Here is a 14,168-nt window from a genome sequence, read left to right as displayed (position 1 = left end):
TACATGCATCGGCAGATTATGAAACTTGTACGAAGTGCGAAGAGTTCAACCTCTTCCGAGCGAGCATCTTCGGTTGTCTTGGCCGTTGGTTTGTCGTGGATGATCAATCACCAACGGCTGGCTGCCACAGCCACAATGCAGAGCCGAAACGCCCAGCAAGATGGAGCTCCATAATGGCCGGGCTTCTCGGGGAAGCCAACATCTCGATCCCGGGCAGTAAGGTAGCCATCTAAAATTACGAATACACGCACGCCATTTCATCCCATGTGAGCGATGGCAAACAACGCTTGTCTCATCCAGGGCATGCGGGGTAACTAAGGGATAAATAACCCCCGGACCACTTTTAGTCGCATTTGTGGCAAGGGCAAACAGCAAATGGTTCTAGGGTTACACGATTAACGGGGGATTGAGATGGGATACGCGCAAGCCATGCAACTAGGAGGATCATGATTCAATTGGAGTGCAGTGGGAGTCTCACTGTTCCCAACTCAATTCAATAAAAGAGGAACCCGACAAACCAGAGTACCTCTTGGTCAAGATACGGAATACTCGTGGCAATAACTCGCTTTCTCTATAACCTGGCAGAAACCACGAAATTCAAAGATAATCCAAGCTCACTGGAATTAATAGCCCTGGCGAGAACACCTGGGGCGCTTCGTCCCAACTCCCAACCTAAGACATGACTCCCGTCACATGAGTTCTAAACGTCATCGGCTTTAGTCTGATTATGCAAACTTCTCCGGCATCAGGGTTCCAAAGAAAGGTAGCTATGTATCCAATGGCATACTTGCACACGAGTACAAATTCATTACTAACCGCAATATTACCGTACTTACCTACCTAGGTACCTTACCTGTTCTCTGTGGGACGCTGCATTCGAGAGCCCTCCCTAAAACAGCCAATGTTCGTGGCCATAGAGATGATATAGATACCTATAGGTAGGTAACTAACGGCATAGTTCACACCAGCATAGCAGACGCCCACATTCGCTCAATTACAGCTCGACGGCCCTACCTACAACGTAACACAGCCAGTGCAGCCCCGATTAAGAAGAAGAAACTGCCCAATTTAGAGCGAGCCAAGCAGGATCTGGCCGTCTGCAACCTCGCCATATGTGCTGCCGTATGCACTCTGTCCGTTCAGGATTGGGCTGGTTCGGAGGTCCCAATGCTCTCCTTCAGACTTCGAGGGATAGGGCTCCATCCAATCAACGGGAGCCGCCCCCAACTTGTAATATGTCGTGTTATATAGATGCCCCGAGCCCCTTGCAACCCTAAGGCTCTGTGCGGTACAAGATGGGGCAAGGTAGAGATCCATCTAATGCGTAAATCGATATAAAGAAGAGAAAGACAAGCAACTCCGAGGTCCGCATATTCTCTCTGCACAACCAACAACTCAGGGTATCTCGTCTTGCATCACAGGCTCTACTCTTCTCATAGCCACCTCTCCTGATATGGCCCTCCCACCCGTCCGGCTCCTGCGCCCTAGCGCGCTCAAGCAGGGTGGGCGATAAATAAAAATATTCGATTGGTTAAAAATCAATATTCTTATTGATGACTAATCGAATATTTTCAATATTCGAAAATATTTTTGGGCCCGTGCTCCGTGACCCCGCTCATCAACATTCCCAGCAGCTCAAAGGTAACTTAGTAGTTGGGGGGAAAATGTCTTTCCTTTCTGAAGATTCTTTGGTCTCCAAGGACACATCGATCAGTGCAAGTCAAACTGCAAAAGACCACAGTCGACCGCCTCGAGCAGATGAGCCAACACACAAGGGCAAAAATCGGATGCTCTATTGCAAATATTGCCCTTCTTACGGCGCTCAGAACACCTCCAACTTCAAACAACACCTTTTCTCCAAACATGGCATTGTTCTCGGCGCCTCCCGAGCGGTTGATTCACTGAGCAGCCTTACATTGCAAAATATCTACAACCAGGCATCAATCACAAATGAAAACTCTGAGCTAGACACTCGAATTCTCAAGAAGGCTCTCAACAAAGAGGTCATCACCGAGGCAATCATCACTCTCATTGTGGTGCACAGCCTCCCCTTCCGACTCGTCGAAAGCTCAGAGTTCCATACCCTTTGCAGAACACTCAATCCAACGGCGTCAAACGAGATCATCTCTTCGCATTCTGGAATCAAAAGCCAAATCGAAAAGTCATGGCTCTCTCATAAAGACCTTGTGCGGAAAAGGCTTCAGTCATCTCTATCAACAATCCATATCTCTCTCGACGTCTGGACTTCTCCAAATAGGAAGCTGTTCCTTGGGATTTGTGCTCAATTTGTGGATCGCGAAACGGAGAGGCTTTCCAAGGCATTGATCGGACTTCCTTCGATTTCTTCACATCACGCCGACTCTCAATGCAAAGCTCTCTTTTCGGTTCTCAAAGATTATGGGATTTATCAAAAACTCGGCGCAATCATCGGCGATAATGCCTCCTCAAACGACAAGCTTTGTCGATTACTTGGCTCCATTCTTGAGGAGGGAGGGTCAACATGGGTGGCATCAGATAATCGGATTCGGTGCAATGGCCATGTTATCAACTTGGCAGTTCAAGCGTTTCTTGTCCAAGAACTGAAAGAAGGAATGGAGGAAGAGGATGAAGAAGAGGATCCCCTAGAGAAGAGAAAGATTTCCCTTCGAAACTTTGGCCCTCTTGGCAAGCTTCACAACATTGTCGTTCACACCCGTGGTTCCCCTAGTCGAACTCGGCAGTTTATGGAACTCGCCACTCGCAATATCCCCCTCGACAATAGCACCAGGTGGAATAGCTGGTACGAAATGCTCAAGGTCGCCATTGAGAAGGAGTCAGCTATTGACTCTTACTCAAAAATCTGGTACGATGATCTCCAGAACGACTTCTTATCCCCACAAGACTGGGAAACCCTTCGATCAGTCCTCTCATTCTTGAAGCCATTCTACCGCGCTACCAAGGAGACGGAAGGAGATCTTGCAACCATTGACCGAGTTCTTTTCACCATGGATATTCTGGTTCAGCATTTCAAGAAGAGTCTTGACACTTTCAAAGCGAACACTTTCTTCTCTCCTCGGGTTCAAAGGAGCTGGGCAGCCTTCGACAAATACTACCTGAAGACCGAGGACTCGCCATATTACGCAGCGGCCATTATTCTGCACCCTTCTCGGCGAATTGGGTATCTCAAACACAATTGGGATAAGAAATGGGTGCGACCGGCTGTCCAAGCTGTCAAAACATTATGGGATCACTTCAAGAACCAAGATTTCATCCCATCATTGGCTCCACCTTTTGAAGAAGCAACAGAAGATCTTGACGACGACTACGACATCTTCGCTCGGAATCTCGCGAACTTCCCACGGCCGCACAGCAAAGATGATCTCGAAGAATATACATCGGAACATGCAATCCCTATTGACAAGTCAGCATTGTCCTGGTGGTTGGATTCTCAGCAACGGAAACGTTGGCCAAGGCTCTCACAATTCGCGATCAATATTTTATCAATCCCAGCGATGAGCGTAGAGCCCGAGCGGGTGTTTTCTGGGGCTCGCCGTACGATATCTTGGGAAAGAATGCAACTGGGAGAAGGGACTATTGAGATACTCGAGTGTTTGAAGCATTGGAAGAGGTCAGGATTGATTGGGGAGTTTGCAGGGGTTGGAAATAGGGAGCCAATAGGTACACGGGTACCCGTGGATTTAAAGGTACACGGGTCCCGTGGCGATGACTAAGCCTGCTTCTGCGCAGGCTCGACAACCCACGCCTATCCCTAACCCTCAATAGAAAACCCCCTGAACAACGACTCCATCCTCCCCAAACCCACGACTCCATCACGCCTACCCCTTTGCACTTACTATCCCCACCTGGTCAGAGCTATTTTCTCCTTTTCCTCTCCTTTGCTTCAAGTTTGTTTGCACTTCTAGAGTCATTATCAGATAGTTGCAATACACTCCTCAGACCTTTAAACAACGCAACGTATTTTTATTCAAGTCACGATGAGTCTTCTTTCGGCTAAAGCAGCTACTTCGTTCTCTGACGATAGTCTCCCTCCGGAACGCGATTACGAATCGAGGGATGCCCTGTTCGCGTCAATCAATTCCTGGGCTGCGACTAAGGGCTACGCATTCATTACTGGGAGATCAACCAAGGAGAAGACTGGCAGACAGACGATTACATACATATGTGATCGATCCTGTCGTCCTCCTTCTGTGTCGAGAGAACGCCAACGGAGGACAACTTCCCGAGGAACAGGCTGCCAGTTTTCAGTCCTGGCCAAAGAATCTCTGGATAAGAGTACCTGGACCTTAAGGCATCGCCCCGACAAGCGGTTTTCCATACACAATCATGAACCAAGCCAGCATCCATCTGCTCATCCGACACACCGGCAACTATCCAAGGATGATGCTACCCAGCTCGCAAACCTTGTCAACTCTGGGATAGCCCCCAAGGATATCAGGACATACATACGGCAGAACGGCAATTCTATGGCAACCCAGCAGGACGTCTACAATCGCATTGCAGCGACAAAACGAGACATTTGCGAAGGCCAGAGTACTATCCATGCACTCGCCAATCAGCTAGACAGAGAAGGATTCTGGAGTCGAATGCAGTTTTCTCCAGATGGCCGGGTCACAGCTGTTCTATTCGCCCACCCAGACTCACTGGCGTACCTTCAAGCCTATCCGGATACCCTCTTGCTAGACTGCACATACAAGACCAACAAATACGGCATGCCGCTCCTTGACATGATCGGCGTCGATGCTTGCCAGCGATCCTTCTGCATTGCATTCGCATTCCTTCGTGGCGAGACCGAAGAGGATTACCTTTGGGCTCTGGACCGGCTGAGGTCGCTTTACGAGGTCTGCAATGCTCGACTTCCCTCTGTTGTCTTGACAGACAGGTGTATCGCATGTATGAACGCTGTTTCTACCTGCTTTCCATCTGCCGCTTCACTGCTGTGCTTATGGCATGCGAATAAAGCAGTTCTTCGTCACTGCCAGCCAGCCTTCACCAGCCAACACGAAGGATTTGAACCTTGGAAGGAATTCTACATGTTCTGGCATTCGATCATGAGATCGCCAGATGAGGAGGCATTCTACAAGCGTCTAGAAGAGTTTGAGAAGCAGTATCTTCCACACCATGTCGAAGAGGTCAAGTATATCAAGAACACTTGGCTCGATTTGTACAAGGAAAAGCTTGTTAAGGCTTGGGTTGACCAACACCCTCATTTCGGCAACGTGGTAACCTCACGTGTTGAAGGTATCCATGCACTGCTCAAAGGGTATCTCAAGCGATCTACATTGGATCTTTTTGAGGCCTGGAGGGCGATGAAGCATGCCTTACTCAACCAACTTGGGGAGCTGAAGTCCAACCAGGCCAAGCAGCAAATTCGGTTTCCAATTGAGCTCTCTGGATCACTATACAGTGGAGTACGTGGTTGGGTATCACACGAGGCCCTAAGGAAGGTCGACGAGCAGCGGAAACTCCTCACCCGGAAAGGCCCATCTCTGCCGCGAACCTGTTCAGGCTCTTTCTCTCTATCTATGGGACTACCCTGTGTCCATACATTGGAGGTTTTGCTTGACCAGAACTTGGTCCTTCGACTTGAGCATTTCTCCTCACGCTGGCATCTCAAACGCGATGGCGCTCCTCAGTTGCTACTCGAGCCTCGTCAGCGCATCGATCCTATTGCTGCCAATTCGACTATACCACAATCAAGCACCAGGCGAGAGCCTAGCGGGTTTGAGACAGTCGAGGCTGTAACACAGCCAAAGGCATTACCCACCTGCAGCAGATGCCATACATTAGGTCATATAATGACCTCAAAGGCATGTCCCCAGAGGCATGCAGAGCTATTGCAGCGGGCTTCAGCTCTACAACCGACCTCGCAAGCAACAACACCCACAATGCCATCAATCGAGGTTGTCACCGAAGATACACCACCGCCGCCTACACCACCGCCGCCTACACCACCGCCGCCTACACCACCGCCGCCTACACCACCGCCGCATCACACAGTACCAGCCTTGTCAAGTCCATCGCCAGCTTCCCTCAACTACTGGGACCCACAGGCAATCTATCAGAGATATGTCAAGGCAAGGGATACTTGGCACAGAGCCCAACCACGTGGAAGCATCAGAACCAACCAGCAATACCGGAAGGCAATGCGTTTGCCTCTACGATATAGCAAGGCAAGCTACGAGTGGTGCCTTGACTATAAGCAGATGACAAAGCACTGTACGACTTCAACAGGCTCAAGGGACTGGACGAAGGAGGAGATGATGGCCTACCTGGATTGGAGTAGAGCAGAAGAAGATAGGATTGAAGGTTTGGTAGCTCAAGAGAGGGAACACGAACCATTTGATATAGGGAGAAGAGGTGTTGGTGATCTCTGGAGGAGGATTGAGAGAGATATTGAGGAACAGCAGGCTTTGTATTCATAATAGGCTAGGCAAGTATAGGGCCTCGGCAAGCTCGTAGTCAAGAATCTCGTAAGACTTCTACCGGCTTCAATGTCGATTTATAGGCCAAAGACAATACATTATTGATTAGGATCTTTCGCGCCTTTCGGGAACTCGTCATGCCCGAAAAGGAGACGTAGAAGCAGGCTTAGTCATCGCCACGGGACCCGTGTACCTTTAAATCCACGGGTACCCGTGTACCAATTGGCTTCCTTGGAAATATTGACGATGACTAAGCAGGGTGAGATATTTTCCACATTTTGAATCAATATTCGATTGCTTAGTAATATTGATTTTGCCCAAAACGAATATTTTTTGCCCACCCTGCTCGTCGAGTGGTTATGACCGGACCTAGACGCGGACTTTGAACCCATTGGTGGCCTACAGGTGGCCAAGCCGCTGTATGAGGCCGTCCGAGGTCTGGTCGATCCGACCGGCCAAAGTTTTTGAAGTTGGATGTTGTGCGCAAGAACGCAACGGGATTTCGACAGGGGAAATATCGGCCGAGCTTTGTGGCCCCCCGAGTAGGTACCTAGGTATGTAATCTGCAGGTTGGCGCCGCGCCAAATTGTGCATGACTGCGCCAAATGTGCCATGATTTATGTCGCCAAATCCCACATCCAAGACATCATACAGTGACAAGCCCGCATACGGTGTCGCTAGCGCTAACAACTGTCTCGTAGGCGCCTATCACGAGCGTCAGTTATGGACGATCCGGGAATCTTAGCACGTCATGGCCGAAAGGGGGTATGTGTACAGACATGATACATCATAGTACATACCGTGCCACTCGAAGGGCGGGATGGCCAATGCCGTATCGTTTCCATCGTTGTTGAGTCCTTGAAGCCAGGGGGCTAGAATCTGCCACTGTCGGAACCCCCTTTCTTGCCTTCCACTATTTATGGCAGACAACTTAAGCGTCTGGGAAAGTCCTAACCTCAACATTTTACTTGCCCATCATGCCCGCCCAGATTATCATGTCCGAACAGTATCCCCACGGCAGGGATGTGACTAAGATGAGAGCGGCATATATCGCCTTTTCGTCCTTGAAGAACGTCTGTGGCTCGCCTTGTATGATTATTATGCTAGTCCTTTTAATTGCGACCAGGAGTGGCTAAACCTGGGAAGTTGAGGCGACGCCAAAGAAGTGAACAATAGTAGCGCCATTCATAGTGCTTGAGCAAAAAGAAAACATCTTCGTCGGGTTGGAAGCAAAGTCATCTTGCGCCAAGTGAGGCGATAGTAATGGGCATCGGTTCGTCCATGGGCCGGCGAGGCGGCTCCTCTCCTCAGGGGCGCCTCTCCAGAGTAATGCACCTCAGCGATCCTGCGTCAGATTGCGTCTACGGCCTAAGCCTACCATGGCACTAAGCTTTCACTGCCTTTCTCAAACTTCCTGAATATTCATGGTAGAAACTACACCAGTTTAAGCGCTAATCTTGCAGCTTCACAATACGCTTGGTACCCTCATCACACTATTTTCACCTGCAGGAACTACTTCGATAACCTCCACGTCACGATCACCTTCGGACGATATGCCGGCGGCAACAATGGCCCCAACCTCCCCACCTCCACAGGATACAAAAATCAGAGAGGCACAGCTGAAAACCCTACTCGCCTGTTCCCTTCACAGGCCTGAGCTCGTGACAAAGTTTCACGGCCCAAGGTTTAGGCAGCGCCTAGCCCTAGTCGATTCATGGGGCGTACGGGAAGGGGAGAGAGTTCTGGATATCGGCTGTGGGCAAGGGGAATCGTGCCTCGTTCTGGCACTCAAAGTCGGCGACAGCGGGCACGTCACGGCCATCGACCCGGCGCAGCCAGACTATGGCCACCCCTTCACCATGCGAGAGGCACACGAGCACATCCGCAAGTCGGTGCTAGGGCCTCGCATCTCCTACCTCCCCTTTGACGCGCCTTCTTATCTAGCAACACTAGATGCCCCCGCCGGCAACTTCATCGACTCGGCCGTCATGTGCCACAGCCTCTGGTATTTCCAAGCCGAGGACGTCGCCCGCTCGCTCTTCACCACGCTGGCAGAGGCCAAGATCAAGCGCATCTACCTGGCGGAATGGTCGTACCAGCCCTCCAGCGACACCCAACTCCCCCACATCTTGGCCGCGAAGGCCCAGGCCTTGCTGTACCGCTACAACACCCCCAGCGAGCCCGGACTTCAGGAGCAGAACGTCCGCGCCGGCGTGGACCAGCGCATCATCCTGTCGGCGGCGCGGGAGGCCGGGTACACACAGGAGAGGCACTGGGTCGAGCATCAGGCGGAGGATATGTTGGAGGGGCAGTTTGAGGTGGATTATGTGTTGGGGCCGCGGTTTGAGCAGCGGGTGGTGGATGCGGGGCTGAGCGAGGATCGTCGGGCGGAAATTGATAAGACTGTTCAGCAGCTCCGGGCTGAGGTGGAACGGGTCAGGGCTGGGGGGAAAGCGGTAGTGGGCGCGATGGATGTGTGGTGCGCAGTGCTTGAGTTATAGCGTCAAATAGGTCCGAGGAGAGGGGGTCTTTTGGCTGCAGTGTTCCGAACTCCCGGCGCCTTTTTCTCTTTCTCTATTTGATGACCTGACGGCACTGCAAAACGGCGTCATGTGAATAAAACGCTGTGGATGTTGCAACCCATTCTCTGCATCACATCCTGCCAGTTACACGACGGTGAACCAGCATCCAGCAGCTTCCAACATTCCTCGACTGTGGATTTCAAGAGAGGGACTGCCGCTGATAGGGCATCGGCCGAGGCCACGGCGGATAGCACCCCCTCGAACACGCTGCGCTGCGCTTCAGAAGCGAGGCTAGCTGATACGCAAAAGGCCCACGAGAGGCGTTTGATGCTGTGGCTGTTGGGGTCGAGCTTCAACCATAGTGGGACGGCCTTCTCGAGTGTCTCCTTGATTTCGGGGACTGCGGGCTGGTAACCTGATGTGAGGGCGTGGGCATGGATGGCGATGGCGTGCGCAAAGATATGCGTTTGGATAGGGCCGTCATGCCTGTTCCTAGGACAATAAGTGTGAGCTCAACCGTGTTTCTCCGATAATGCTATTCGGGTCGGGGAATGAATATCGCTTACTGGAGCTGTTGATTAAGTGTGGCTAGAATTGAATCCGTCTTTCCTATGAGCTCTCGCATGCTGAGTCGATTCTTGGCCTCCTGCTCCCGTTTCCACAGCGAGACCTCGATAGTATCCATGAGGGCGTCGAGGACCCATCCCTCAAGGCCAACAATATCGACGAAGGATTTGGCGAATGGAGAATCTGAGGCGAGGAGCTGCCGATACAGGGTTGCGCCTCGGGGAATAGTCTGCCTCGTGGAACAGTGCAGAACGTGAATCCATATGAGGACACAAGTGAAGAATTCTACAGCTTTGCGCTCCATGGGTGAGGCTCCTGGAAGGATCGTATGGTCTGAGTCAATGAAGGATCCATGGTCATGATATTGTATCAAGTCGAGTGATGCCGAATCTAGATACGACAGGGCACTGTCGTGATTCTCCTCGAGGGACTGGACGGGGACAGAATAAGAACTCGTAAGCTTGGGTACTGTTGATTTTATTCATTCATATAATACACGCACCTCTAATGCGGCGAGCTGAACACTGCTGACTATCTTCTCCCCTAGCATAAAGTCGCGCTGCGCCAGCGACTGATCGCCCCTGCTTCCATCGACACTCGCCTCCAGTAGGAGTGCATGGGCCTTGGCCGCCAACTGTTTGAACCGGTCATATTCACGGAAGAGCTCCGTCCTCCGCGGGCCGTCATGTGAGGGCGCCTTGAGGAAATCGAAGTAGGCGCTTATGCACAGCGAGGCGTACCGAAATGAGGACGAGCGCTTGAAGCTACACATGAGCCATGCTCGAACCCCCACAGTCGGTGCCCCGTAAGAAGGATGTTGCCTTGGGAAGTCCCGTTCTAGGTACTGCATCGTAAGCTCGATCTCTCTCTCCTCGGAAGGTGGGAGCCGGTTGTTGGCAGGGAAATCTAGGACAGATTCCGCGCCGGTAGGCAAAGCGGAGGCCGGCGGCGTTAGGCCTACATCCTGGAGAGTATGTCTGGGAGGCCGTAAGGTATCAATGGAAGAATTGTCGCCGAAAGGTGTTAGGCCTGGGATGCTGTCCAAGCCTGGCACCCAAGATTCCGGCAAGAACGCGAAGCTCGGGTCATCTAGATGCGCCGGAGAGCTCGAAGGAAAGGGGAAGCTGCTGTTATCAACAGTAGGCGGCGAGAAGGAGAATGACACCAAGTCGGGTGGTGGAGAGGCAAAGGCCGTGGAGGGAAGGAGGCAGTAGATGCTATCGCCGGATGTCGTGTCGGTGGCGTTCGACGACGAACTCCGGCGCGTCTGGTTGCACCGCCGGAGCTGAAGGCGTTCCGCCTCCTCCTTCTCCTTGTCACCGCGGTCTTTCCAGGCTGGCCTTGGGCCGTACCCATGGCAGGCCACTCCTCTCGACTCGCAATTGGAACATGGCGGCCCATTCTCGGGGCATTTCTTGCGCCGGAGACGGCAGGTCCAGCATCCCGACTTGCTGCGCTGGTTGACCATTTGCACGCGGACGAACGAAACAATGGGGCTCTGGTGCCACCTGGTGCCTTGGAATAGTAGCTGTCGCGATGGATGAGGTTTGGATCTTGAAAGCTGAACCTTGGGACCTCTGCCATGGACCGGGACAGCCCCCTCTGTTTACGGTACATGGGTCTACTGGCGGCCGGGTTTGGGGGGTCACGGTTATGAATCATTTTTACGCCGGCGAGATCGCTCACAGGTACAAAATACATCGTTATCATTTATAGAGTCCATGTGCGCGAGGGGTAAAGCCATGGAGCGGGGTGAAGGCATGCATCATGCCATATTTGAGGAAAAGAGAAGCAAATCCGCAAGCAGCCATGACGATCGATCCATCGATCTACAGATTGCTCTGGCCCCTCTCATGCAAGACAGTTGTAATGCGAGCGGGGATGATATTGTGGCTGGCTGAACACCCGCCTCTGCCCAATAGTAGCCATCCGCTTGCCTGAGGTGGGCAGTCCCGGAATTAAACCTTGGGTTGTCCCGCCGTGGTGGTGACGGTGACCTGGCAGGGGCATGTAACAACTGGCAGAGATCCGATCATCAAGCCGAACTACTTGTACATGGACCGTAATATTTATGCACACCAGAGAGAAAGGATACAGGACTTACCAGTTGTAGCTGTGATGATATGTACATGCAGCCTCAGGAGGTGCGCCCATATCAGAGCGAGGCTTGCGAGAGGAGAAGAACGTAAATCAATTGTGGCCTTCTCTAATGCTCGGGGCAATTTCCAAACGTTTAAAACTCCAAGTTCAAACCCTTAATATATGCCCTTGGGGTGGCGTGGGGCGTGGGGGGTGTTGTTCACTGACGATAGTGACCAAAAGTCGGCTAGTTCACCGACCTCACTGTCCAGTTTCACCCTGACTCCAGCGGGAATGGAGGAAAACAAGTGGGATGTGGTATCTACTGCAAGCTATAGTGGCAGGCCAATCATGAAAGTTGGAGGTGCATAAAAGTAACCCGGTTTGTTGCGAGCTGCATGCGCAAGGTACCTCGGGAGTGCATACGATACTGCACCATATCTCGGCACATTAGTACCTGGATGGATGGACGACGCGGGCTTTTCCGAAACCTCTATGACTGGGGTTGGAAAATGCATGGCTAGAGTCACGCAACTTATTGCTCACCCGCCATAACCGCTGTATCTATAATGACGAAACTGGGCGATCGTATGACGTTGTGATATTGTCCCATACCGTGGGTGTGCGCCTAGGCAAAGTCCACTCTGTGAGCGACTCTTAATCCTTTATATCTCTACGATAGTGCTGACCCCCCCCCCCCCCCCCCTGATCATCCAAGCCAACGTCCACGGCCTCCTCCACAACCAGGGTGCTTACTTTAGATGGATCAGCTTCCTCGCGGCCGTGGGGGGCTTCCACTGATACTTTCGAAGCACGTGGGCTGGGTGCCACCTTTTGATGGCTCGGCCCACAGACAAGTCGCGAATCGACGTTGTCACGAGTGAGAGAGATCGTATTTTGGGTGAGGTGGATGATTATATCGTTGATGAAAAAACAGCTTTCTGCACTTACTTTTGACGAAGTGAAGGGCTGGTTATAATACCATGACCATGAATCATGGTGCGAATCTAAACCAAGCGAGACCAAGCTGCCAGATGGACATGCGCAAGCGCGGGTGCAGGCGTGGGCACAACTCCCGTAGCAGGCGCAGGCGCGGGCACAGGTGTTGGCGCAGTTTCAAGTAAAACTACCAGAGAAGCTGCGGGCGAAGGTACCATACCAGGCGCAGGCGCAGCTCACTCTGTCAGAGACTTGTTCTTTCAAGTTAGGCGGACTTAGCGACCAGTGTACTCTACGTTCCTCAGACTTGGTGTACTGTACATGTACAATGATACCTACCCATAGCTTCACAGACAACCCGACAATCACAAGCGGCAAAGTCCTAAGCGCCGCGCTTCCAGGTTGAGCGATCACGTCAACGGCCTCACAGCGCCAGAGGCGCAAAGAAGATTGCGACTGATCCCCGCTTGAGCTATATAGTAAGTCGGCAACATGCGCCAGTGAGTACACAGAGCACTTGTGCCTCCCAGAGTTGACAAACCGCTCCTCCATCTTACCCAAACCTTCCAGAACATTTACCAGGAAGCACCGCAGTCATTCGCCCATCATGAAGTTTGCCGTCCTCATCGCCCTTGCCATAGGCGCACTCGCTGCCCCTGCGTCCCAGGTCAGTGCATGGTTGACCCGAGAAGTATTCTGATGTTCCCTAATCCAGTGCTAGCCCGCCAAACGCCACGGTGACCACGTCGAGGACTACGTGATTGAAGTTGGGAAGCGCGCTGACAACGTCGAGGATTATGTGATCGAGGTTGGAAAGCGTGGCGACAATGTTGAGGACTACGTGATCGAGGTCGGCAAGAGAGCCGACAACGTCGAGGACTATGTCATTGAGGTCGGCAAGCGCGGCGACAATGTCGAGGACTATGTCATCGAGGTTGGGAAGCGTGGTGATAACGTCGAGGACTACGTTATCGAGGTTGGCAAGCGCGGCGACAATGTTGAGGACTACGTGATCGAGGTTGGCAAGCGCGGTGACAAGGTCGAGGACTATGTCATCGAAGTCGGGAAGCGTGCTGATGGTGTCGAGGACTACGTGATAGAAGTCGATGCTTGAGTGGGCGACTCCCAAAGACGCTCTCTGCCACAGCACAGTACAGGAAGGAATGTGGTTCCTAGCACTGGGAGGAAAGCCGGGGGGGGATGTGTGGGGGATTCGGATGCATCATGATTGGGTGTCTCCCATCCGGGAGGTCATCCCCAAGGACCAGGTGCCTTTCATTCCACGTTTGGAATTCAGTCAATCGGGAATCAGCTAGGAATCAAATCTGTAAAGTCAAAGATCCGCGACCTGGCCCTGTTTGCTGCACAGGTCTCGATTTGTTGCTTGATCGAAGTCCAATCCCTGGTCGTTACCCTGGTAGCATAATAGGTAGGTATCTACTCGTCAAGGGGGGAATGGGGGTATTTGTGAGACTAGATGGATATTGACTGCTTATTTCCAGCAACGAGGTTCCATCAACTCCACAGTGTTCTTGCACGAAAAATATTAGAGGGAGCGAAGGCTGAGTACAGGCAAAGAATAGTTTCTTGATGATCTTTCGGTGCATCATGTTATGTGTAATTAGCTGGGACACTAGAA

General features: G+C 52.0%; 3 protein-coding genes across 3 annotated transcripts; 2 read left to right on the top strand and 1 right to left on the bottom strand.

Moving 5' to 3' along the window:
• Positions 1-7,990: 7,990 nt before the first annotated feature.
• On the top strand, positions 7,991-8,923 carry F5144DRAFT_495866 (SAM-dependent methyltransferase; the record flags this gene model as incomplete). The annotated part of the gene is made up of 1 exon (XM_066786121.1): positions 7,991-8,923. One exon carries the CDS (start codon positions 7,991-7,993, stop codon positions 8,921-8,923), a length of 933 nt encoding a protein of 310 aa, XP_066640666.1.
• Positions 8,924-8,976: 53 nt separating this feature from the next.
• F5144DRAFT_376767 (putative C6 transcription factor) lies at positions 8,977-11,278 on the bottom strand. Its single transcript, XM_066784553.1, has 3 exons — positions 10,014-11,278; positions 9,511-9,941; positions 8,977-9,436 (listed from the first exon to the last, which is right to left on the bottom strand). The coding sequence occupies exons 1-3, from the start codon at positions 10,977-10,979 to the stop codon at positions 9,031-9,033; spliced, it is 1,803 nt and encodes a 600-aa protein (XP_066640665.1). The 5' UTR covers positions 10,980-11,278; the 3' UTR covers positions 8,977-9,030.
• Positions 11,279-13,136: 1,858 nt separating this feature from the next.
• On the top strand, positions 13,137-13,643 carry F5144DRAFT_606406 (uncharacterized protein; the record flags this gene model as incomplete). Its single annotated transcript, XM_066791487.1, has 2 exons — positions 13,137-13,196; positions 13,251-13,643. The coding sequence occupies 2 exons, from the start codon at positions 13,137-13,139 to the stop codon at positions 13,641-13,643; spliced, it is 453 nt and encodes a 150-aa protein (XP_066640664.1).
• Between the last annotated feature and the right edge of the window lie 525 nt (positions 13,644-14,168).

The sequence above is a fragment of the Chaetomium tenue genome, assembly GCF_020726465.1.
Source record: "Chaetomium tenue strain MPI-SDFR-AT-0079 chromosome Unknown F5144scaffold_6, whole genome shotgun sequence".
In the NCBI taxonomy this organism is placed as follows: domain Eukaryota; kingdom Fungi; phylum Ascomycota; class Sordariomycetes; order Sordariales; family Chaetomiaceae; genus Chaetomium; species Chaetomium tenue.
The sequence above is the reverse complement of the archived record's forward strand: the minus strand, read 5'-3'. Positions and strand labels throughout refer to the sequence as shown.

What these genes read in the sequence shown, in the direction of transcription:
- F5144DRAFT_376767 (XM_066784553.1), bottom strand. Translation starts at nt 10,979, where the DNA reads ATGGTCAACCAGCGCAGCAAGTCGGGATGCTGGACCTGCCGTCTCCGG. An exon ending in TTCAGCTCGCCGCATTAGAG is followed by an intron (nt 9,942 to 10,013) that starts GTGCGTGTATTA and finishes GTCCCCGTCCAG; the next exon opens with TCCCTCGAGGAGAATCACGA. An exon ending in ACACTTAATCAACAGCTCCA is followed by an intron (nt 9,437 to 9,510) that starts GTAAGCGATATT and finishes TTATTGTCCTAG; the next exon opens with GAACAGGCATGACGGCCCTA.